Source organism: Blennius ocellaris, assembly GCF_963422515.1.
Source record: "Blennius ocellaris genome assembly, chromosome: 13".
In the NCBI taxonomy this organism is placed as follows: Eukaryota; Metazoa; Chordata; class Actinopteri; order Blenniiformes; family Blenniidae; genus Blennius; species Blennius ocellaris.
The window spans coordinates 17,463,815-17,490,861 of NC_137662.1; the positions used below are offsets into that span (position 1 = coordinate 17,463,815).

The 27,047-nt window shown below is 39.5% G+C and overlaps 1 protein-coding gene across 1 annotated transcript in view; it reads left to right on the plus strand.

Annotated features, from left to right (window-relative positions):
• The window catches only part of LOC308138207 (calcium-activated potassium channel subunit alpha-1a), a gene marked incomplete at its 5' end in the record, with an annotated part of 140,217 nt that overhangs the window by 80,115 nt on the left and 33,055 nt on the right, over positions 1–27,047 (plus strand). Inside the window, 14 exons of the mRNA XM_080507229.1 lie at positions 591–702; positions 7,456–7,531; positions 8,264–8,339; positions 9,348–9,518; positions 11,118–11,209; positions 17,037–17,147; positions 17,257–17,362; positions 18,386–18,468; positions 18,554–18,623; positions 19,229–19,384; positions 19,895–20,004; positions 20,131–20,199; positions 24,618–24,704; positions 24,783–24,859. Of these exons, the coding sequence (XP_080363355.1) occupies positions 591–702; positions 7,456–7,531; positions 8,264–8,339; positions 9,348–9,518; positions 11,118–11,209; positions 17,037–17,147; positions 17,257–17,362; positions 18,386–18,468; positions 18,554–18,623; positions 19,229–19,384; positions 19,895–20,004; positions 20,131–20,199; positions 24,618–24,704; positions 24,783–24,859 (1,396 nt within the window). The remainder of the gene's footprint in view (positions 1–590; positions 703–7,455; positions 7,532–8,263; positions 8,340–9,347; positions 9,519–11,117; positions 11,210–17,036; positions 17,148–17,256; positions 17,363–18,385; positions 18,469–18,553; positions 18,624–19,228; positions 19,385–19,894; positions 20,005–20,130; positions 20,200–24,617; positions 24,705–24,782; positions 24,860–27,047) is intronic.

Sequence of the window (27,047 nt, forward strand, 5' to 3'; positions counted from 1 at the left end):
TATATCCTTTTGAATCGTCCTGCTGCTTCTTTAATTGCTCAATACACCATCTTCTCATATGAAATCGCACAGCAAGACTAGACTCTCTGATTTAACAGCAGCGCATGACAAAATCTTAGAAAACAATTTTTTTTTTCCCTGCTTCATGTTCTCATTTGTGTAAATTTATGCTGTACCAAATATTAAAATAGCAAGAAATCATCCTTACAGAACAGTTAACAATGCTCACACGAAAGAAAACACCCACCTGATTCATCTCCCAAATACTCGCGCAGCATGCTTTCACTTTCGACTGACAGTGTTGTAATGATGTTGCTGGCATGGTTGTCATGCCAGAGCAGCATTCCAGTGGTGCAAACGCAGGCTTGACTTCCTGAATGAATGAATAAATAAACTCATAAGCTGCTTACGCCACCAACAATTTGCATGACTCAGCAAGTGGGGGTGAAGCTTTTGTCATTCCATATAGTTTGTCAGCATTGTCAGCGTTGAGACGTGGCAGTTTGGATGTGACGGAGCAGTAATGTTTTGTGTTGAATTAAAATCTCAATGTCACTTGAATGCCACTCTTTTGTTTTTCTTCGTGACAGTTTATTGCGGCCAACGACAAGCTGTGGTTCTGGCTGGAGGTCAACTCAGTGGTCGACTTCTTCACTGTTCCTCCCGTGTTTGTCTCCGTCTACTTAAACAGAAGCTGGCTTGGTAAGTTTGAATGTCTTCCAGCTTCCTGTGTTATTTTCACACTCTCCACTTTATCACGCCACTCTGTACCTCTTGTTCGCTGTAGTCCTGTCAGTTCTTGCTCCCGCTCACAATTCATCATATTTCCCATATACACTCTCTCCTGGTGATTTTTTTTTTTCTTCTAAACTCTAAATCTCATCCTGTGCCTTGCTCGTCCCCCTCTGTCTCCCCATTACTGGGAGCGAGTCTCTGAGGGTGTCTTGCTTGGGGCTGCAGTCAACTTCCCCACATCAGTGAAAGTGACAGGGCTTGGTTCCTCTGATGTTTCACGGAGCACAGACACAGTAAAGTGGATGGACTAATGGGAGTGGAAGAGACTTAGAGCCCAGCTTCTCTCTCTCTCTCTCTCTCTCTCTCTCTCTCTCTCTCTCTCTCTCTCTCTCTCTCTCTCTCTCTCTCTCTCTCTCTCTCTCTCTCTCTCTCTCTCTCTCTCTCTCTCTCTCTCTCTCTCTCTCTCTCTCTCTCTCTCTCTCTCTCTCTGTGTCTGTGTGTGTCCTTAAGATTGATTAGTAATTGCTACACTGAGGCATTGCACCTGGAATAACTCACAGCGGTCCATATTGGTCTCATTCACACCCACGCAACAACTGCACAAGCAAAATCATGTGTTGGCCCCATACACACAAACATGCACACCCTCTTGCATGAGCAGGCTGGAAAATACCCTAACCTGCATTACATAACAACCTACTTTTCTCATCGCGTTGTGTGTATTGTGACCTAAATTACACTACAGTACAAAGAGTTTCTTTTGTAGGTGGGTTCTTTTTTATTGGGTGCAATGCCTCTTGACTTTTAAAAACCTTATACAAGTATCTGACTTGTGCTAACGCTAATCCAGTGTGTGTTTATGTGTTCCATCTGTATGTAAAGACTCGATCACAGTTGACTGAGGGTGAAAGCAGGTTACACTCTGGACAGGTCCCTGTTCATCACAGGGCAAACAGAGATGTAAAGTCACACACATTAACATTCACACCAACTAAACTCAAATGCAAACAGCACAGGAAGAACATGCAAACTGCACACAATCACCCACGTCCAACCAGAGTGGGGACATTCTTGCCTATGAGCACTGTGCAACCTTGATTTATGTATTATAGATTCCAAAAATGTCTAATTATTTACACTGTGTACATTTTATAAACATAATAAAGGGTCAGTCTGTTTCTGTTTGTTCACATTTGAAGTAAAAGCAGTTTTCTTATATATAGATATGTGCCTGTGAATAAAAGTGTGGTAAGGCCAGAAGCTTGAGATTTCAGTCAGTCATGCAGGTTGTCTTTTTTTATGTCTCTAAATCTGTGTGGTAAAATAAAACTGTGAATGTCTGATCTTTGAGTTGATGAAGGTTTCTTAAGACGCTACCAGTGGCCTATGAATTTTACAAAGCACAGGCTGTGTAATGAATTAGATATGGCCAAGTCGAGTAATCTTCTGATATTCATGATGCAAGGTGTCCTCATCTCATCCCGGGAAAACTGTTAATGTTAGGGGCCTTGATGAGGATGATGAAAGACAGTGAAACGGTGGCTGGGTTGCTGGATGACATCCTGCAGTGAATACCACTGATTATTAAATATCCTGTATATGGATGTAGAAAGCAGGGACACCTTCATATACAAAGCAGATGCAGTATGAGTTGTTGTGTGCAAACAAAATATGAATATATTGTTTGTGAGAGATGCCCTAGATTCCAGAGCTTTTCATTTGCATTTCTGTATTTGCATGTATTATTTGAAAAATAGAAGATTCAGAAACATTTTCACAGCCATGACATATCAGGTGGCATCTCCTTTGAACTTTGCAGGTGACATGTGTTTTCTTTTTTTGTATATAGCATCATATATAACCATGACATAGTAAAAGACTTCTTGCTGAGTTAAATGTATGCAAGCTTGTCATGTTCTTTTCCATGTGTTAAAGTCTAGATAAAGTGCTGCAAAGCCTTGGTTATAAATTTAACAGCGTGTGGATCTGAAGGAGGATAGGGTGTACCCTAACAGGCTGGTGATGGCTTTCAGAATATTAATGGTGTGCTGAAAGTGTCTGTTAATATTCAGGCTCTGGCAGGGACAGGAATCATAATTAGTTGCTCATATCTTGTGTTAATATGGGAATTAAATCCTACAATACCAGGTTGTGATGAGAAAATAAGCAAAATTAATTGGTGGAAGAAAGTGTATGCATATCTCCATTCAGCAGAAAGCTCCACAGAGCCATAATGAATTAATCCATAACTGGTGCTGCTTTCATTTAGTTAAGTGTATATACTATTCTTAAGAGGCTTTGTTCGAGGAAGCCAGGGTGGTTGTTAAGAATGTGTTTTGTGCGCCTCATTCCCAAAGGATTATTTCATTCCTTCCCTTTCCATTCATTGTAAGGAAACACACACCACTGCTCGTGTAATACATCATAATTATCATAACTCTCGCTTCACTCCATAAGCTGTGGTCCTGCATAAGAAGACCATTGGAGGTGCGCTCCATTATTGAAAAAGGCTGTTAATAGAGGTTTTGCCCTGTGCTGTGTGGTGGAGTTTTCAGCCACTCCGCACCCAAGGAAGTATACGCTGTGTGCATCTCAAGTCATGTTGTCTTTGCCTGCAAATTGGACATTGATTAAGAGGAGTAGAATTATGTGTGGCTAATGTAACAGTGTGTGTAGTGTTCTTTCGCGGAATTAATCTTCTTTAACTACTTCAACTTAGAATTCCTCCCAAGAGAGTCCTCACAGTGTATGATTAGCATTTGGCTGAGTTTCTGGTAGAACGTGTGACAAGAGAAGAACCACAGCTTCCATGCAGCTTTTTAAACTTATGGTTATCATTTGGATTTTTAAAGAGAAATTAATATTTTTGGGTGGTAAATGACATCATACAAAAAAAAATTGTTCTGCATCCTATTGTGATGCATTCGAGGGCCATGTAATCAACGGTCCATCCCGGCAATTTGGTAAAGCTGCACTGGTTTTGATAACACTACAGTAGTGCTGTAGCCTTCAGGCATGGCTTTTTAATCTAACCTGCTACTGCCTCCTGGTGGTGCTTTAGTAGACTATTTGTTGTGCTTCCCTTCTTATCGAGGCTTAAAGTACCTGCCATGTATACGAGTGCATGTGCCTCATTCAGCTACTGGCAGTGTGCCTCCCACATACAATGACGGAGGAAAAATAAACACATTTTCAGAAATTGTAACTTCTTTGGAACAACATATATTGTACCGTAAGTGAATTTAGCCAGTTTAGTTCTGCATAAATGACTTGTGAAAACAAGTGAACTGCAAAACAGCTGAGTGTCTGTGCATTTCCAGCAGTGTAGCATTGTATAATCTAATCCTGGCTTGCTTGACTGTCCGTATTATCCCTGATGAAGCATCCAGACTGCTGATTGATAAAAGGTCCCTGCAGGCTCACCCTGCCAGAACATGTGACAGAAGCAATGCTTTAGCTCGCAAAGCCTCAATGAAGTGAGAGTGGGCACAGAGCTGCAAAACCTTTCTGAATGAGCATCTGGTGAGCTGACATGTGCATCTGTGTGTGCGTGTGTGTGTGTGTGTGTGTGTGTGTGTGTACACGATGGTGTGCAAAAGGCTTTGGCATGTGTGGGGAAAGAGATTTTCTCCTACATGGACACGTGCACCACAGGCCAGAATTTCATTCAGTTTGTTATCTCACACACACACGCACGCACGCATGCATGCACACACCAGAAATGCAGTACCATCTGGGGACATCACATTGATTTATTTGCATCATACACACTCTAACATTACTCATAAGTAATGTTAAAAACTAACCTTTGGCCTCATCTGATTTTATTTCTAGAACATATTTCTTCCCATCAGATGTCGATGTTTTGTTTTGGATTTTTTTCTGAATGGACTCTTTAGCCCCAAAACAAAGATGATTCCCATAGTTTAAGTGTGGGAACAGATTTCGGTCCCCACAACGGCAATAAATACCAATCTTCACACACATGCAGGTGTACAGTGGAACACAAACACAGATGCTTCACACTAATTGAGAAAATCTACTCCCCAGTGTGATGCATTGCATGAATTTTTTTGTTAATTTTTAATTTGTGCTCATGGAGTCAGTACTACAAATTAGATGTTATTTTGCAGTTTAAATGCAGTCAACACTTCTGGTTTAGTTTTTTCTTTTATATTTTTACTTAATCTCTTTATACAACAATGATCACAAGATTTATATGAAACTCAATGCATAATGTATTCTTCTCAAAGCAAACAGGAATGAAATAAACAAAGATGCTCCATTTTGCACTTGAATATAATAACTATAATCATCAATATGATTCCAATAGTATTGGAGTTATTTTACTCATAACAAACTAAACTTATAGACTTTGATGGAAAAGTAACTTGTCCATTACTTTTAATGGTAAATAATGACAAAACCTTCACCACACTTGTTGAGTCATGCTGTTATTGCTGTGACACATTAGCTGGGCTGTCTGCACTGTGCCTAATGACTGATTCACTCTTTGACTTTAGTTGAGGTTATGTAAGTTAGGAGGAAGACTAGCGGTGGTTGTTTGGGTTCAGCTTCATCCTGGTCAGAATGGTTTGGCCCCGTGACCCTGATGGATACAGCTGAATAGAAGTTCTGCAGATCCATGTTTGTGTCATATAATATTTAAATAGCACCAATACAACATAATCTGCTTCCGACCACAGAGTCTAAATTTAGTCTCAATGTAAATGTTTTAGTCAAAAAGCCAGGAATTGTCTAAAACCATGTCTAAAGTCACCTTCGAAATGTTCTAAACATTGTGGGTGTGGTCTTTGGTGATTAATATATTTGACAGGATGAATAATCATTTTACTATATTTAAAAAAAATCTATATAGCTGTAAGCTTTTTTTTTTTTCATTTATCATTGATTAAATGGAGAAGATATCATGCTCGCCATTGCTTGTATGACTTTGGTCTTTTAATCTCTTGCAAAGTAGTGCCTGAAACTCAAGGTTCCAGCTTCTAATGGTCAAAATATAACTACAGCTATCTCATGGTGCTTTACATTCAAATAAGATATAGAAATAAGATCAAGGAAAAACCGCAGACTTCTGCAACTTCTGAGTTCTTTGGCTGCCATGTGATGTTACAGTATTTTTTACATAATTTTTTCATCTGTGTATACAAAGCACTCAAACAATATTATGTTGACATCATCATGACAAAGTATTATTCCTGAACAAAACTGTTTGGAAGATTATCTTTCATTATTTTAGTTTGACAATACAGTAGAAAACACTAAAGAGCGGATCTCGAATCTGGCAGAAACTTTTTTTCTTCCCCATATCAAGCAGCATTTTCTTTTTTTTTTCTTTTTTAATATCCCAGAGGACAGGACACTCACTTTATTGTTTTGTTCTGCATTATTGACATCCCTGTTAATCCCGAGTTCTGTTCAGACTTTTTTTTAAAAATTAGGTTCAACACAGGTCTGTGTTGATGGGATCACAGCATCACCAGGGATTTCAGTAAAGCCCTAAAAGGGGCAGGAGTCAAGGTAAATCTGTTTGGGTTATGGGGATTAAAAGCAATGTAACAGAATGGGAAAAAAACAAAATACTTATATTAGAGCCGACATTTTGCTCAGAGAGACACTTTGTGACGAGACTGCGACAGAAGAAACTGTAATTCTGGCTGTTTTGATCTCTGTGGCCATAGATTTAACTGAATTTGAAGGTCTTTGCAGCACAAGAAAAAGCAAATCAGGAAATATTTGCTTTTTGAAGAACAGCAGAAGATTTTGGAATACTAACTGTTTGGATTACAGAATTCCCTACTCAACCAGAAAGGAATTGAGTCTGAAACAATGATTCCTCCTAAACTGCTTGTTTACCGCCGTACACACAGCGATGTTCATCTGGAGACCCTCAGAGAGACGAGGAGGCGGAAGAAGTCCTGCGGCGATCTTTTTCACAATGGGTACAGGGTGAGGCAGGGCCATCATGGGCAGGAGGAAAAGGCAAAGCAGACGGGGCTCTACCATTCAGTTTGGTCCTGTTTGTACATCCTCTCCAACTGGGGTAAGAGCATTAGTTTCAGCATATATCGTGGATTATGTGGACGTCTACTGAGAGTGTATCACAGAAAGACCCTGATCTTGAAGTGATTTGAAATGTATTTCCTGTCCAGCATATGGCTCCTCGCCTGTATTTGCAGGTAGTAATCTGATTGTAGAGATAATCTCGGTTGGGATTCTTCCGACTTCCGTCACACAACCTGACACGTATATAGGGATAGCCATGAGCACACAGATGTTCCATGGTAGCAGACATGTTGTATAAAAAGACAATGAGGCTTGCCGTCACATTGTTCTATAATCCCTGCGAGAGCTGTTGTTGGATTCAGACTGATGCTCATGCACAATGTTCCCACTAACATGTTTGAATGCCTACATAATTCATCATCTCCAATAAAGCTTCTTGTGTTTCTGCTGTGTCTTCTTGTGTTTTTAAGACTATATATTTCAATGTATCTTGTAAATGTTGTTGTTTTTTTTTTGTTTTTTTAAAGGTGGGCCACTTGGCTCACATTCATGTTGTCACCATTGGGTTGTTGTTCCCTCACAGGTGCTATTCTTCTTTACTGACATTTCCCTACTGTGGCTTCATATCACATGTTAATCTTCTCCCTCTCCCTCTCCCCCCCCCCCCTCCTCTCTCTCTCTCTCTACACACAGGTTTAAGATTCCTGCGAGCGCTAAGATTGATACAGTTCTCAGAAATCTTACAATTCTTGAATATCTTAAAAACAAGGTAGGTGTGCATTTTCCAAATATTATTCACAAGTTCAAACACAAAATAGCATCATCAAAAAAAGCCAATGGTACCAATCCAGAATACTGTATGCTGAAGTATTACAGTAAGAAGAAGAATAGAAAAGCTGATTATACAAAAAACAAGTATTTTAGACAATTTGGGATGTGGGTTGCAATACAATGTATCAATTTGTTGTTTGTTGGTATTTTCAATTTTCAATCCATATACTGATCCACATGCATCTAATCTTTCATTTATTATATTAAAACTTTATCCAACTATATGTGTCATTAAGAGTAAATTATTATTTTGGCTAGCTGGCGAAAGGAAATGCCCTGTGAGGGATATGGGAAAGAAACCGTTCAAACCCTGTGTGATACCAGAAGTGTAGGAGTTTAAAAGTCAACTCAAGAAAAACAAATTCATAACTTAAAGATACGTAAAGATCAATAAAATCATTCATGAATCTACTTTTTTGTCAATGAAGAAGCTATTACTATTCAGGGCAGTGAGTGGAGTATATGAGCAGGAAGTGCATTTTATTTCAATTTGTGATATCAAAGCTTTAGTACATGCAATTAAGTCTATATTTTAATTGCTCATTTTTTGTATTATTATTATTAAGCTACTAAACTCGTAGACAGGACTGAAACAGCCACAAATCATGTGCATGTGTCCATGTGGTCTGGATGCCTTTTGGTGTTTTATGAATATTCCTCTTCTACCCAGCAATTCCATCAAGCTGGTGAACCTGTGTTCCATCTTCATAAGCACATGGCTCACAGCTGCCGGATTCATACATTTGGTAAGTAGACAGATGTGAGGGCCACTGGGGTCATTACTGAGACACAAAAGAGGACAACTGACAGATACATCACAAGTGGCACCCAGCAGGTCCCGGGTTCTGACTGTTATTAGTTTGGAATATCACTGGCTGACTATACAAGGAATTAGAAAATTGAGTGATGAATTCTGATGCACTGATTCAATGCCCGTTCTGCACCTTCTTAAAGTATTAATCCGTAAACATAACTGTGGAAGATGTGTCAAAATCATTTAACTCTTTTTATTCATGACGATATACTTTGATGGAGAACTTAAACAAAGCAGACTGTTCTGAACATTTCAGAAAATAAATTTTCACCAAATTAGCGGCTGATATTCCCTTGAGTTCTGCCGTTCAATACATTATAGAAGGCGGGCGTCCGGCTCATGTGTAGCGGAATTAATGCTTTAATAAATAAGGTCCTCTGAATCTTGACTGAAGCACCAATTTGAGCTCATCACAATATGCAAATTAGTGAGGTTAGCTGAACGGACTTAACAAACACGTCACGTCTAACTTCGTTTGCTTTGTGGGTTTCTGATGGGTTTTATTTTTCCTACTTCAGAGGTGACACAGAGAGAGAGACTCACGATATCTTCATTATAAGGGGTTTCACACTGTATCAACATAGCTGAGGTCATTTAAACCTTACATGCAGTTACTTCATCTTTATAGATTGTTTACTTGTTTGGACTATGCATCAGTTAGGTCTTCATTCTAATAACGTTGAGAAAGAAATTATATATTTATTTATTTTAAAAATAACTTATTTGGGTCAGAGACATTGACACCAAAATGTTGAGGTCTGATTGGCCATCTACTGTGTTGATCAAGCTTTAAACAGTTCCACCACTAGATGGTAGTCAAGACCAATTCACAAATAGAGTCTGGCTCAAACACACTGTATACACGTGCACAAGAATTGGATTCAATTGAACTTCTTTTTGCAAGTCCCTGTTTACAACTTGTTCGCCATTTTCATCACAGGTGGAAAACTCAGGGGATCCTTGGGAAAACTTCCAAAATTCCCAGTCACTATCCTATTGGGAATGTGTCTATTTGCTGATGGTGACCATGTCTACAGTGGGCTACGGGGATGTCTATGCAAAAACCACCCTAGGGCGCCTGTTTATGGTCTTCTTCATCCTTGGCGGTTTGGTAAAATCAGACTTTTCTTTCTTCCTTTATCCCCTTCTTGCCCTTTTGACTCTTACCTGCCCCATTACTAGACTGTTTTCAGTTGTTGCAACTTGTAGAATAATTTTGAACAAATGAAAAGTATTTGAAATGATTATTAAAATTATTAAAATCGATGATATGCTCTTATAGTGTTTGAAATGCTAGAACTAGTTGATGTTATTTCTTTGTCTCAGTGTATTTGTATCTTTCTGTTTAGCCTACTGTATCTTGTCTACCGTAATTACACTTCCACGTGCTCCTTTGTCCACTTTTCCCTGATGTGTCACTCCTTTATTTCTTTGATAAGAGTATAAGATTTTGTCTGATGATGTTTGTTATTACTCTCTTAAAAGCAGTTGCGGTTTCAGGACACCCTTCCTTCCGTGTCTTTTCCCACAATTCCAACAAACACAGGGGCAGGGAGATGAGGCTTAGGCCGGCCTGACTGTTACCATAGCAACAGCAGCCTCCCATTTCCCCCTCCTCACACACACACCCTCCCTCTCACCTTCGACTGATCTTGCGTCCGGTTGGGGCTGACACTAGTGTAGCGACTCGCATGCTAGCGTGCACGCATGCATACACCTGTAACCACTCACTGACGATACACACAGAAGAGTCCTCGTCCTCCATCTCCTGTTACAAGGAAGGGAGGCTTTAGGAAAATCCCAGTTACTGTTTTCAGTGTTTGGACAGCTATCCATAAGCACTGATGACCTACAGCTGTGTAGATGTGTGCCGTACCGTGGCCATGGTGACAGAGTGCGTGTTTTCCTCGGCGCTGAGAGCTCTGGAAGTCTTTAGACTTGTACTTTAGCCTGCCTTCTATCAGCAGCAGTGACTAAATAATGACTCCAGGCTGGAAGTATTTTAATGCCAGGGATCATATCAAATACACATAATGTCACATTGTTCGTCGCAGCGTAGACGTACATTTTCCAAACAAGATTTAGCTACGTATTTACAGTGGCAGGAGCAGCTCTGCAGACCTTTAGAGCTGGTGTACGCCTAGATGAGTAATGTCAGCAAGTATGCCCTCATTACCTGATAAAGCTAAACACAACCCTGTGCTGTACAACTTTGCAAAATGCATCCAGCTCATTTTATAGCCCAACAAATGAGTCTTAATGTGTTTTGCAGCTGTGGACCATCAGGTGAGCCTATTCAAATCAACCTGCCAGATCATCTGTGTTTGTTGGACAAAACATGGCACATAGGTTTTTATTCTACCCCGAGCTTTGGAAAATAAATAGAGATAAGAAATCTTCTGCCCTGAAAGGATTTCAGTGCTACCACAGACTGACAATCCATCAGCTGTGACCAAATTCTCGCCCATAGCAAGAAGCTCTTCCTAAGACCCTCATGTTAAATCTCTGGGGCTACTTTTTTTCAGCAGTCAAGAAAATATTCTCTCTCATTTAGCAAGTCTCCACTAACAACGAGAGGGATGATTTTATTTAATATACTATTTCCCCCCCCTCAGAAATCTGGATTCGTGCACCAGGTTCCCCACAACTGACTCTGCGGCACAGTAGTCTCTTTTTTAGTCTCTTCTTCTGTCTCCTATCTTCTCCTTAGGCCATGTTTGCCAGCTACGTCCCTGAAATCATAGAGTTAATAGGAAACCGCAAGAAATATGGTGGTTCCTATAGTGCGGTTAATGGGAGAAAGTAAGTATTCCAGATGGTTCTGCTGTTTTTCTGTGTGCGGTAGAACCCTCTCTGCATGCCTTTTTCTTTTTTCTTTTCCATGCATGTAGGCCATGTTTGCTCGCTACGTGCCAGAAATTGCTGCTCTCATCCTTAATCGGAAGAAATACGGAGGGAGTTATAACTCGACACGAGGCAGAAAGTAAGTTGAAATCCAGACAAGGTGTGGTTGTGTGACTCAAGTGCACCCCCCGACGTTTAGAGAGACTGGGGGTTAATAAACCTGACCTCTATTAGAAGAGTGAAGTTGACGTACAATTATATACAAGTCACATATGTATCAAGTCACACCGCGTGACTGGAGACCTTGGCCATTAGGACACACATGTCCATGCCCCTTTACTCTCTCTCACTCTTCCTCGCTCTGTCTATCCTTCTTCTCTACCGTTGAGATCTGCCTCTATCTGTCTATCTTCATTCAGAGCTTTCCTGAAGTCATTTGTGTGCTGTTCATTTTCTTTCTTTGTCCTTCTTGGAACATCCTGTGTTGCGCTTTAATTTACTTTGGAAGATAGAGCTTTCATGACTACTACAGCATACTAACCTGTGGTGCTTCTATGGATTGTATCTGTGCCCAACGTATTCTATTAATCCAGTCTTGCCTATCGGAATGAATTAGGATCACAATCCTTCAAAGCGAAAGAGAAATAGTCATGAAATCCCTACTATCCCTAAAATAGAAAGATTTTAAACATCTGCAATTGCATTATTATTGGTGGTCTTCCTAAGCATCATCAATCACAATGACCATTGCAGGATACAAATTCTTTTCTTGCTTATTATCTTTTATTTGTATTTTTTTGCTTGTATTTGTTTTGCATGAGTTAATTTCCTTCAACTGCATCATGTCTGGCATGTTGTCTTATGACCTGCAGTCTTGTGGCTTTTTCATGGAACGCCAAACCTGATGAAAAAGTCATTCTTCTGTTGTCTGTCATCGCTCGCACATCGCATCATCAATGCTTGACATTACTCTGGCCCTGATCTTCAGTCAGCTCCCACACCCTGAATGCTGGATGCCTCGCTCCCATTGGAGGCTCTCAATTGCTTTTGGCTTGCTTTGCCTGCTTGGTTTCCTCGGTGCTCGCCCAGTTCTTGTGTCTGTGTGGTGGTGGGTTTTGTCTCCAGAGGCCCTCGTATTTATGTGTGACCAGCCTCTTGCAGCAGAGGCTCCGTCGAAGTATCCGTGTGACACTGTGGTCGTTTTACCGTTTGTACAATAATGCCACAGTATTTATTGTGCAGTACTCCTCTCCTCCCCGTGGCTCAAACCTTACCGATATTCAGCACACAGGTGTATTTTAATACAAATGCGGTGTGTCCACAACAAGGAGGGTCGTCTTCCTCTTTTCTCCCACTTCTCCCTTTTCTTCTCGCCACTATGCTCGTCTCTTTCTTACCCTGTTTCTCTTTTCAAATCCCGCTCCTCCTCAGTTTCAGTCGTTCTGTTCAGCAGAACTGATTTTAGGGAGTCAGCAGTCAAACGAGGCAGCAGAGGAAGCCTTTGTTCTGTAATGTTTGCCTGTCTCAGAGATAAGATTGATGAAATGTTATGTTTGGCCAGTGACCTCCGGCAGAAACTCACAGACGGGTGCTGAGAGAAGCCCTTGTCAAAAGCCAGGATCGTTTCTCTAACACACTTTATTTTCTCCTTCTTGAATTCTTCCATCGCTGTCTGCTGAGACATGCAATGGTAACAATCAGAAAATACCCCCTGAACATGCAGGCTTAGAGTGGCACCAGACTTTGATGTGATTTAGATATGTATGTGTAGGGCCTGACACATATTAAAAACCTTTTTGATAAGGGTTTAGTTTCCTCGTCGGAGCTCAGCGCTGTATTATTGAGCAGCTGTTGGTACAAAAGCAAAATTTATCATGGAAATGAGATTAGGAGATTACAACTATCCAACTGATTACAGATGAGGTCATGCTATACTTACTTTAAATGCAACCCTTACTCCGTCTGTGTGCCTGGCTGCTGTCATTTAAAACAGACCTTCGCGGTTATTTACAAGTTAGAGGTGCTCACATTGGATCCATACTGGATTTCTGCCACTTATATACTCTGTGCAGTGTAGCATGCACCGTTGAGTGCAGTGACAGCTCCCAGTCTGTGTGTGCTGATATAAAAATGACAAGTGTTGCGTTCTGTTGGCGCCCACTGCACTGGAGGCTTTGTGGTTTCCATTATGACTCCATGGTTTCCATTATCCCCAACTTAAACAGAGGAGCTGGTAAAAAAAAAAACTAAACCCTGGTTGAACTCTGACATACACCTTAGAAAGTCCTCCGTGAGGTTTAGCATCTGGAGGTGTGCACATTCAGAAGCCCTGATTTTGTCCAGCATGAACATGTACATAGTTGCTTCGTATTAAAAAAAAACCCCCAAAAAACACCTAATTGAGGACTGGCATATCGTAGACAAATGACACTTTATACCATTAGTTTTGTTTACAAGAGATTGACTAGATATGGCATTTTGGATTAATGGTATGACATGCAGTGTCAACAAATATTTTAAAGTTAGTAGAAAATGTTCTTTTAATTGTGACATTTCAATGGTGATTGTTGCATTAGGTTTCATCACTGTCTTAAGGATTAGAGCAGTACAAGTGAGTGACCTCTTTAGCTGATGTTTGAGCTCTCTGTTTGTTCTCTTTGTGTTCGGTGTATCCCCAATGACATCTTGAGATGTTTTCTGCCTGCATGTTTGTGTATGCACGCTCTGTTTTACCCTTTTGCATTTTTTCTTATTGTGTTCCACATGTTTTTTTTGGGGGTTTTTTTTCAGAGTTTCTAGACTTTTGTGACTGGTTTTCTTTGTAAGAATCTGTACCCTTGAACTGCTCTATTTTGATTAGTTTTGTTTTTTTTCTGATTATTGCTTTTTAAGTGATATTTATTTGGTTTATACTGTACAGTCAAGTTAACCAGACAGGACAAACAATTATATGGTTGGAACAATGTTATGCTCTTGAAACAATTATATGGTTGAATTGTCTCTGAGATCTGTTTTCCATAATTTGTTAACCAGCCAGTCATCTTATGATTTAATTTGATGCCATTGTAGGAAAAATAAGGAGATAATTCAGTTGAGGCATCAAAACATCAAATAAGTGGCTGAGAAGTGTTGCTGAGAAACTGTTTTCTGCAAACGTTAGCACCACATTAGCATCACACTATGATCTGGTGTGAAAGGTTCGAATGCACATGAGTGAGTGTAAATCAGCATTCAGATCCTAATGTTGAACTAACGGAAAACAAATAATATGCCTTGTGAATCTGTATATTTCCTCGGCTTTTGACATCTGGATACTCAAATAGGAAAACATGACGTTTTTTTTTTTCTTCAACATCTCATGAAATGAGATCCATCTTGTGCCAAATACTGCTGGCTGCCCACAGATATCCCAGCTCATCAGCTTGTAGACCACACGGCCCTTTCGCTTGGCTCTGGCCAGCCACGCAATCACAACTGCTCATTAGATTCTCTTAAAGGACAAAGGCAACATCTGTGAAGACCATTCTATCCTGTGACATCTACGCTGTCATTCCCTTAATATGTCTGTCACGTTACTTTGCCAAGTCCACTTCAGTGCAGCCTCACCCGGTCCATCTGGTGCGGGGTGGGAGCACACGCGCTGATCTGGACTATGGGTCTCATCTAACATCAATAAATATCTCCTGTTCCCTTTAAATCTGCTCAAGTGATTCACATTGCAGGACCATGCCATACAGTTTTAGACATTGGCTTTTAAAGGTTAATGTGTTCGCCAGAGCTTCCTCTTTGTGTATAAGAGCATGATAATGTATTGAGAGAAACCTGTCATAACAAATCTAGCTGGATGATTAAAACTTACACAGTGAGCAACTATGACCGACTGTATATATATATTTTTTATTTTTTTTTTGACTTTGGGACAAAGTAACTTAATACACAGCGTTAAGTGCAAAGCTGTCCAGTACCCAGCCACTCAAAACTAAAGTGGTTCAATTGTCTCCTGGCACGTCAAGTAGTGGATAGAGCCATTGTCATTACAGAGATTGCCTTACAGGTCTCCACAGGGTAATTAGGGTGTCTGCCGAGTGTCCACACTAATCCACGTCTGTACATGGACTGAAGTCTACTGAGAAGAGACCGGCAATAGGACTTCACATGTGACATTTAACTTTCAACTTCAGTAGGGTAGTTCAGCTTACCGCCACATTCAGAAGTGTCTCACATTACTATAATTGAATTAAATTAAAACAGTTAGTACTGATACTGCAAAGTGGATTTAAAAAACAGTTGTGCTCACTGCGAGTTCAAATGAGTTTAACAGCGAGAGCATGACCTTTAATTAGTGAGATAATCTGAAACCCTGACATAACGTTTTCATATTTATGTCAACAGCCAGTCAAACGTCATTAAGATTACTCTCAGATATGCAGAGCTGAAATATGATTATTAAAAGAGCACTGCAAGTTGTTGAATCAATGTCCTTCCATACTGTCTTCAGTGAACATCAATTAAAAGCGAACATGAAGCTGAGGCTGACCGTTGAACTCTACACTGATTTTTGGCCCTACCAGACGAAAAATAACATAATCGTAAAATTGTAAAATTCTGACAGTGTCCTAAATTCGGGGTGATCATCTACAGTATGTCTGCTTCTGCAACCTATGTCAACTAACTGGCCAATAGAAATGCAGTATGTAATGACGTTCTGATCAGGACGACATTGGTGCTAAACCCAAACAGATGCTCTGCAGCTACAATGGCAAAACTGTTTGACAACAGCGTGTGGCATGTAAACAAAGAAGAAAGCCTCGTAGAGTGGTAGCAGCAGAAGTTTTGCGTTTTATGTGGGATTCATCTCCAAACATATAAATGCCTCGAGGGCTCCGTTCATGCTTCGCTAGTGTCTTTTTCGTGAATGGATGGCACACCTTCATGGTGCTTCATTCTTTTATTCTTGCTCATTCACATCGACTCACGTACATTGTAGGCTGCGATTGAGCTTGCGCTTTCTTCATGCAATCAACACACATCTTCGTGATCAGCAAGCTTCATGCCAAAGTTATTATTTTCATGTCGCACAGTGGAGCTAGCTGTGAACATATGAGATTGTTAAAATTGCAGTGTGTAGCTGGCCTTAGGTGCAGTCAGAGGACAAACAGGGGCTCGCCCTTCACCTCAAAACCGTCCCAAACAACTGTAATCAGCCCCATGCAGCCTCTGATGGAGCCTTACGCTGTAATGCACCACTGAACCCTGCCAGGGAGCTGTCAAATACTCTCAGGTCCTGTTTAGAGTTTTTGTCAACCACAGGCCTCTTAATCGTTTTGAGAGTTTTAGCAATGCTGTGTATGAAAGCACAAGCATATTGATGTACATGTCTTTGTCAACATCCATCCTGCTCACAAAGGGGTGGTTTTGGCCACAGGGAAATTTTTTTTAATATTGAAAACGGATGACAATCCAACCATAGTGGGCTGCATGATTATATCTTAGATTTTCTAAAGTGGTTCAGACTTGAGTGTTTGATTGCACTTGTCATGCAGAATTTAACCACTTTCATTACATGGGGAAAAATATTCACTTTTATGGCAAAAAGATATAATTCAGTTAGCTGTTTGCTTTGAAAAGACATTTCTTGACATGTATATAAAACTTTTTTTCCCTAAAGTTTCTATTTGAGTTAGATGTTAGAGTGCTTTGGTTTGACTGATTATCTTTGGGAGACATGCCAGTGTCTGCACTGATTTATGTTGCCCACTCAAGATGATTTCTTCCCCCCTTTCAGGCATATTGTGGTCTGTGGTCATATTACTCTCGAAAGTGTCTCCAACTTCCTCAAAGACTTCCTACACAAGGACAGGGATGATGTCAATGTAGAAATTGTTTTTCTTCATAAGTAAGTTAATTTTGTTCTTTCTCACTACATGTAGGTTAGAATGGAACAGTATTCCGTTGTACCTGCTTTCCATATGAGTGCTAATGCCTCTGTTGTCTGTGTGTGCTAGTATTTCCCCTAATCTTGAGCTGGAAGCCTTGTTCAAACGACATTTTACTCAAGTAGAGTTCTACCAGGGATCTGTTCTCAACCCTCACGATCTGGCCCGAGTGAAGGTACCGCCCACTCTTGTCATCTGTTAAACCCATGTTTACTTTTGGCAGACCCAGAACAACACTGTTAAAGTGAAAATTTTTTGTAACATTTATTAAAAATATGAGTTTGGTATGGAGCAGGGAGTTTGCAACCTGCTGGTCTGGAGCTGCACTCAGCCCTACTCAGCTTCTCTGAAGTAGCTATTTCAGCATTTTGACAAATGTGCCTCCCGTCTGATCTCGTCTGTGTTGAAAATAACACATTTTACTTTTAGCAGTGATCGAGTGGTAACTAATTGCTATTGTAGAATTAATAATCCCATAAAAATTACCAGGGTCTGAGTCCATCTGTATGCTAGTAAGTCTCTCAACTCTGTGTTATTGGTTTCTCTTTTTAATGAAATATTTCAAGAACAGCTTTCATGCTGAGTATCTGTTAAAAAATAGCTTTCCTCTCAGGTTCGCTGGCCGTTGATTGCTTGCAGATGAAAATAGTGGCTTTTTAAAATAACTGATTTACTGTACTCAAAAAGACCACAGTGACCACTTGACTTCCAGCTAACTGGAGTAGCTTCTGTGTATCTTGAAGAGTGAATCAGCCATCAAATGTACTCGCAATGTGCTAAATGCTCAGCTAATGTGTCCCAGCAACACTGCAGTAACATGTTGAAATATGAACTAATTGATTACTAATTGTTAGTAACTTGGGCAACTCTTAAATGATAAATATGGATATAATATAAAACACAACTATAGGTCTGTTAGGGAATTAGATGGTTTAATTCAATGTGGACAGACTAATTGGTCGATCTTAGTGTTAAAGTTAAGTATATTTTGCAGCTACAGACAAATTCAGTTTGGTGGGAGGGAATCAGAAACCGCTCTTTTGATTAAGAAGGTTGCAGACCCCTGTTGTAAAGTGTGACAAACTTTAAACATTTTTAATATCTATTTCATATTAAGCATCAGAGATTTTATTATTTTAACACATTTATGTGAAGACGAAGCTAAAGAACGTCCCCATCTTAATCTGTGTGTACTTAGATCGAGTCAGCAGATGCCTGCTTAATCCTTGCCAACAAATACTGTGCAGATCCTGATGCTGAAGACGCCTCCAACATAATGAGGTAATGTATTGTCTGAGACTAAAAATCAATGGAAACTCACCAAATGGCGTGTGTCCTTGTTTCATGTGTCCGTCTGTTTTTCAAGGGTTATTTCCATCAAGAACTATCATCCCAAGATCAGAATAATTACACAGATGCTACAATATCATAATAAGGTAAGTGATCCAGGAGGTATCTGAGATGCTTGATGATAGCAGAAAACGTATTTCAGTGGTTAATGTACGAACCTGTTCGATCAAAAGATGAATGTATGGAGCTGATTTGGTCACAAGTTACTTATTGCATGGAGCATCACACAAGTTTTCCATAATATGTTTCTGTATTATTTTAATGAAAAAAAAATCTCTGTCATGAAATAATGACAGAACCTTTCATTTTTTATCTTTTTTGTCTTGAAGTATTACGGCTTATAGAAATTAATGAAATGACACAGGCAGTATAAAATAGCTGCACAAAGCACAAGTCAATTCAAATATCATGATATCTTGAAAAATTTGACATTCACCTGACTTTATGAATACCCAGGCAAGAAAAAAGACATTTGCTAAAGACGAGACATATTTTGACAAACTGAAACTTGCTCATTGGCTGTTTCCAGTCTTTGTGCCTGCCTGCTGACCAGCTGCTCAGTCTTTTGTATTTGATGTTCGTATCAACATTCATGTTTCCCCCAAAATGTTGGAAGTATTCCTTTAGGAAATATGAGTCATTTGTGGCGTTTTACATGTTTTCTGACCTCGCCGTCTGTCCTGTGATGAAGGCCCATCTGCTCAACATTCCAAGCTGGAACTGGAAGGAAGGTGACGATGCTATCTGTCTGGCCGAGCTGAAGGCAGGCTTCATTGCCCAGAGTTGTCTGGCCCAGGGCCTGTCCACCATGCTCGCCAACCTCTTCTCCATGAGGTCCTTCATCGAGGTAACGGAGAGGACAGCGTCAGCTCACTTTCTCTGAGTCTTTCCATCTAAACACACTGAGATGATTGCATCATTGTGCATGTGGGGATTTGTTGATGGATTCAAGGTGAGGTTAACATAAGTGGAGACAGTAGGTTCCTTGCTGACAGATGGACTAGATATATCAAAGGGTACATTCCCTGGAAAAAAGTTGACATCTCTGTCAAGAGACAGTCTTCCATTAAGGGTGTTTTCATTCAATCTGGCACGTTTTATTCTTTTGTGACATTTCATGTGGAGTCTGTTCAGTGTTTCTGTGCCTAAAAATTGAAGAGTTGCTTGCCTCTATCAAAGTACTGTTCTCATGTCATAAAGATGATGGATCAGGTTATAATGACCAGGCTGATGTTGTGCAGTGGAACATCTGTGCGCCACATTGTGCTGCCATTGGGGAAAAAAAAAAAAAGTGTTGCTCTTTCTTCCTTTTCTTCGTCCTTCCATGTGACGCTTCCGTGCTTGTTTGTTTTGTTAGATTGAGGAGGACACATGGCAGAAGTATTACCTTGAAGGAGTGGCTAATGAGATGTACACAGAGTATTTGTCCAGTGCCTTTGTAGGCCTCACCTTTCCCACTGTCTGCGAGTAAGTATCCATTTTAGCCATTTAGGAAGTCCTCTGCTGATGGTAGGTTCCGTAAAAAAAAAAAAATAAAGTCTGTCAGTCATCTGCATGTATGCTGCTCTTCTAACCAGTGCACTTATGTTACAGGCTGTGTTACGTGAAACTGAAGCTGTTACTTATTGCCATTGAATACAAGTCCGAGCAGAGAGAGAGCAGGTTTGTATAGTGGATACTTCTTCCTGTAACATCCGGTACAACCATGGTAACAATGAACTTCTGTGTATGTCCTCTATTCACATGTTTTCAAAACGTATTTCTTCAAGTTGTGTTTCAGCTGCTAGATTGAATTATTTCGGTGAGAGATGGGTAAAAAAATATAATGAAGTCTACAACCACAAATAATTTACAGATATGGTCAATACAATGTTATTTTTTTGTGCTAAAAATCTATATTTGTCATGCATTTCACGAAGCTAACCTCACTCAACAGGTACACGATTCTCATTTTAGACGAAATATGAGTGGGGTTTTTTTTGTGCTGTGGTTTTATAGACCTGAAGCTGGCATAATGTTAGTTGAGCTGCGATAACACAATGTTGTAGAAGGTGAAATAGAGAAGAAGGTTAAGAGGGTTAACAGATTAAGAGAGGGATTTTTGCCAACAAAATGAAATAGAAAATAATGGATTTCATGAGTTAAAGAACACATTTAGACGAAAAATAAGTATTCCAAAGAAATCCATATATTGCAATCTTGACAAATGAGAAGAAAATATATCATTTGTTTGATGTTTGAAATTACATTAAATGAATCGGACATATTGCTGCATATTCTTCATGGAGGTAGCTATGCAATCTTGCAGGTTACTGTTTGTTACTATTATATTATTATTGTTAATTTGATTTCTGAGAAGATGCATTGCTACTTAATGATCATTGCTCTTTTTCACTTCATACCTGTTCACTACAGAGATACTTTCAGATTTAAATAAACAATTTACTACACACTCAAATTTAAAGCCACATGTACCTACAGCTTGATTCTACCATGTCCTTATTCAATCTGTATGAGTGTTGGTCCTCTCACCAAAAGTAACATGAACTGCATATTCTTTTTTTTTCTTTTTCTTTTTTTTTTAATTAATAATCTCAATTGCCAAGTCCCACCCACCCTCCCCCACTCGTGTGTCAAATATTTGTGTACAAGGTTGCATGGTAAAATAGAAATGGTTGTTCAGAAGTTCGTCACTGAGATCGGATTTGATAAAAATTTAAATTGTGCAAAAATAGTTGTATTAATTCCATGTGACTACATATTGCCTTTGTTCCTATTTCTTTCAAGGATGTTGAGTTATCATGGCTGGTTTGTAGACATTACCAATATAGTGCGTTTTACATTATCATTCTCTTTGTTCTTTCAGACCCTTTTTGAACATGTATCGGTCCAATATTCAATACTATTTATATATTTATGAAAGGATAATCACTCCTATAGCAGTTTTTAAGTTTAAGAACCTCACCACTGGACAAGCAGGAAATAAATGTATAAAACTGTATGTGGACACAGACACATGCTGACATATCAGGCAGAGAAACATTAAGAACATTCATATTCTCCTCCTCTTTTATGTTCGTGATAACTGTTTGATTTGAGATTTTTTCTTGTTGTTTGCAGAAGCCGAAAGCGGTATGCCCTCTACCTTATCTTACTTCCAAAGTTCCACCCAATCTCCACCACTTTAAAGCTTCCGACTTTGGGAGTTTCCCCCAAGGATATTTTTCCAAACACTATCTTACAGGCCTCTTTTTTCTAACTCTTTTTTTATGGTGTCCCTTGTGCTTAATGCACTAACTTCTTTGCAGGCAGAGGGAGGATAGATAAATTGGACAATGTTTGTAGAAGTGCTGTTTCTTTGTCTTTGCTGTTGTCAGTGTACCAAGGCCAAACACTCACCCTCTCCATATCTACCACTTATTTGATCTTTTCAGTTTTGTCCTTAATCAAACCCTTTGCCTAGTTTATTTCTCTCACTTTCCGTTCTTTTTTACAGTGTCGCTCAGTTTTTGCCCTACTGTATGCTCTTACAAGTCAAGAAATCCACTCATTTGATGCTTTTAAGTCATTGCCAGAACAGTATTTTTGTGATTCTTGGAATGAGAATCAGTGAGGAGTTTGTATTCCCATATCCCAACTGATAATCTGTTGTTCTACACTTTGAATTCAATCTAAAAGGATATTAACTGATTATCTGCCATTGCTGTAGGCAGTGGTTGATATAACAGCATGTTTTTTTCCCTTGGTTTTGTTACACCAGCAGCACCTCACCAACCTTGGTTCTTTTACTCATTTCACACACTAAGAGAAGCATGGAGCTGTTGGATTTGGATAGCGTTAGTTTTGTCAAACCTGAAGTTTTGATTTAACATGCCCCACATTTCACATTTGCGTTCCATCACCCTCCTATGTTCTCAGTGCTAAATGTATATCCATCTATGCATATGTGCGTGTGTGTGTCTGTGTATGTGTGTGTGTGTGTGTGTGTGTGTGTGTGTGTGTGTGTGTGTGTGTGTGTGTGTGTGTGTGTGTGTGTGTGTGTGTGTGTGTGTGTGTGTGTGTGTGTGTGTGTGTGTGTGTGTGTGTGTGTGTGTGTGTGTCTATGTATGTGTGACACCTCGAGACAGAGGTTTTTTTTTCTGTGTTTATTTATGTGTGTATGTATGAGTGCGCGAGCGTGTGCATTCCTGTGCGTCTCAGCCACCATGTACACTCATGCTTGTGCGTCTCTCGAGTAGATGTTCTTAAGTGAGGTCACTTCCTGTCAGTTTGGTGTTTGAGAAACAATCCAACTGCACAGAAGTTACTGCAACCGTCTGCATCTACGTACCTGTCCCTATACCTGTACTGCAGTGGCAATGCCTCTCTGTTTGATTCTTGTCCTCTACATGCTGTTTGGTAACTGCATGCTACTATGACACGACCCCTAAGGTGTTTGGTGCTTGCTTTGTTGCTCACAATATGAGGTTTTGATACTTTTTAAGCTTCTATTCACCATTTTGCACGTCACTGAAGTAAATAGACTTGGATAGACACACCTGTAAAATCTCAGATTTGGGCAGCAATGTTTGTGAAACTACCTTGATTTGATTGGTTTCTTCCTTTTATTTTCACTAAAAAAGCATGCCAGGTGCAATACCTGTTTTACTTCTCTGGGGGCTATTTAATCTGAGTGAATGTTTGATGCAATTTTACTTCTTGCAGTGTGGAAAGAAAAATCTGATCTTGCATGACCGGTGCGATTTAATCTCTGCCCAATAAGTGTATGGATTCAATTGCTCCCTGAAAATTTTGGTTTATTTTATCCAGTGTAACCTTTTTCCAGGGCTCAGAGGAAAGATGAAGCATTGGAAGCTCGTTTCTTGGATGTACTATTTAATCTTTGCTTAGACAATGATGTTCCAACAATAAGGTGAAAAACCACTGCAAATTCCCAAATTTAAATCAAGTTGGTGGGAACACATTAATATTTTTATTTAAAAAAGCAAATTAGTCAAGCACAATCAATGTCATCTTTCTTCTGGGCTTTTAATTTTGAAGGAGTGTGACCTTTGAAGGTTTGTTGGTTTGGTGTTAATATATTTTAGTTCACACTCACATCATTGATGATTGTTGCCCACAGGTAACCATTAATGACCAGGGTGTGAGTGTGTGTGAGATTGCGTGCGTGTGTGCCTGTGTACATATAGCATATATATAGAGAATATGTGTGTGGTGTCTACTCTTTGTCTTAGTCTAATTAATGGGGAATGATACAGCCAATTGCTTAAAGTGTTGAGGGTATTAAACTAAGCTCCACTCATCACATAAATGGTGAGTAATGCATAGAACTGTAACACAGTAATATGATTCTGCTCATAATTATGTCCTTAAATGGGAATACAAAGACAATGTTGTATTAAATCGACATTGGATTGCTAGATATACACGTAAAAAAAATAATATAGGAGAGCTTTTAAAGCTTTTATATTACTTTTATATTTTTATATTGTGGCGTAGTGGCTGATTTAAATCAGAATAAAAGCGCTGTTCATTCCCTTGCATCCTACTGTCAAATACTAACCGGGATAACAACACTTTTGTACATTTTCTGTACTACAGCCATATCTCAGTGGCCTTCATAACATTTGTTTTTGACTGTGCTGAGACTAAAACCACTCCATGGCCATGATTTTAATTCTTTCTGCCCCTGTTCCTTTACTTGTCCCTCTCTGTCCCTCTTCTCACCCCAGGGCAGTGTAATGCGACTCTGTCAAGAAAAGAATTAAAATTCAGTGTGCAATCATACAGTTGTACATTTTGTCCATCCATGCAATTATCACATTTGCCCGAAACCATAGGAGAAGGTGTGTTGATAAGCTATGAGACACACATACTGATCAGACAAATGAAAAATATTTCACTTGGATAAAGTGGTGAGAATAACAATTAAGAAAAAATAAAATCTTAGTCTAGAACTGATTGAAGGCTTCCAATCAAGTGTGTGTACCATTCCTCTTGATTAGCATGTTGTGTGCGTGAAGTGAGCGCGGCGCGGACGTTAATGAGCATTGCGTGTCTTTATGTCTCTGATTATCCAGCATCCTCATCAACCCGGGAAACCATGTGAAGATGCAGGAGGGAACACTGGGATTCTTTATCGCTAGTGATGCCAAAGAAGTAAAGAGGTAATCTGGCCATCCAACTGGGAGTGCGTCACAGATCGGACACTGTCTGGATATTAACAGTTTTACTGTCAATTTTAGAGCATTTTTCTACTGCAAAGCTTGTCACGATGACATCACAGACCCCAAACGGATCAAGAAGTGTGGCTGCAAACGACGTGAGTATCTGCTTCTTCACTTTGCCCCTTGGTGCCCTTCCTTCCCTTCCTCTTTTTCCAGACTACACCTGTGGGTCGATTTTCTCTTTTTTTCCCCTCTGTTAACACTCAAGACTTTATGAGTTTGCTCAGTAATGTTATGCCTTTCTTTGCGTCATTGCTCTCCTGTAATGTGGAGCTTTGTTTTTAAAAGTTAGATATGTTGTCACTCCATTGTACGCGTAAGAAACTGTTATGACTCCGAGTTAAACTGCCATAACATCCATTCTGATAATATCACCAGACCAAATATTTTTGTTTCTTATTTAAAAATGTGGATGCTGTCATCTCTAAATGCATTTATGTCTTAATTTTACTTTTTTTCAACAGTGGAAGCACTATTATTTCAGTGGAAAAGTTCAGAATGTGTGTAGTAAATTAAGTAAATGAAGAAAAAGCATGACAGTAATCCATTAAAATTGTAAAAGATGACAGCCATGCAGGAAAAAAGGAATCAACCCTAATACTTCATTGATTACAAAAATATTCATGATTACAGTATAAAGGATATTGAGTTGTTAAACCATTAATTATGTTCAGTGTGAAGCAGTATTTGCCATACAGGTGATTATATGATAAACTCTTTTTCAGCCTCTTGAGAGACTTTAATTTAATGTGAATAGTTGCGGACATAACATGCTGCAAAGTGTTTGATTCAGGGCACTTTACAATACACAGATGCTGCTGTCAAATTAATTAGCCTCTTTTTTTCTAATACACAGATTAAAAAGAAAATACTGGTTATGACAGGTGAATAAAACTTGACCTATGTACAGTAGTCACCTGTCAGAACATGTTAGCCAGTGGATAAATAATTTAGGTGAAGCCTCCATATTTTCACAAAAGGTCACAGCCAGTTACAGTAAGCAGCTTGTTACAGACAGAGGGTGGGTTTAAAATAGATATCCTCTTTTTTTTTTTGTCTGTGTCATTTCAATTATCCAAATATTTTTCCCCTCTTCCGGCTCAATTGAGTCAACAGGCCTTTTACACTTTTGTTATATTATATTATATAGATAAACTGTTTGCTTCCTTAATACGTCCTCTGATGGACACGTCATTATGTTGATTCCTATTGCGGTTGTTGCATTTAGAGCAATGACAGCTCCATTACTGCAATGGGAATCTGTCCTACAGTATGTTTTGTTCTATCATGTTTTGTTGTCTTCTGTTGTTTCTTTTCCACATTTCTTTATGACCAGTGACACACTTTTGATGTATTTCCTTCCCTGCTGCCATTGGAAAACACCACTTTATTTTAACTACTCACTCGTAGTGATTTATTGTGAGTAAAAAGGAGTTGGGTGTCCTATTACCCAGAGTGCAGTGCAAGTGTTTTATTTTCCTCTTCAGCCAGTAGTATATTGTATCTATGTTGCATGTACCAGTGTAGCTTTTGCATCCCTCTCCTCGCCTTGTCATTTCTACACTGTGCTACGACCAGACCAAATCCAAAACAACAGTGATCAAACGCACACCAGCATCAGGCCTCCTCCTCAGTGGCTCAGCCAGCTGATGCTCCAACGAGTTGGAAGACATAGTGTGACTTCATTGGATGTGGGCGATGAGTTGTGCAGTTTTTATTGCACCATTCAGTCATCAGCCCAAAATAAAAAAAAATTGGCATTTAGCATTCGATATGGAGCAAGTCTTATGTCATTACTCCTGATTAACCTCCTTTTAATGTCGCACTCCAACAAAGTGCAGGCGAAACGCAATAGAAATGTGAGATGTCACACAGTAATCATTGCCCTCTAAAAAGCTCACACAACAGGAGGACATTTAACAGGAACCACCATGATTTAAATTGATCTGCTTTCTGTCATACTAAGTTTTGTGTGGCTGTTTTTTCCTCCAGAGAACAGAAAATGTCCTTGTGGGAAGTTCTTAGGATCTTAACGAGCTGGGTTGCCAAAACACAATCAAAACAATCTGGTCTCCGTTTTTACCCCAGTTTACTGTGATCTCAGCCTCTTTTCTAAACTCCGGGCCCTTTGCCCAACTCTGGGCTGAGGTTTCAGAGAGCATCAGTTTCTTTCAGAGTTGAAATGTCACCACACCAGTCTTGTGCCCTTTAAATCTGAACAGTTGTTAGGCCCTTCTTCTGTTCCCCTACCCTGTTTAAGTTTGCTGCAGTGGGTGAAAAGTC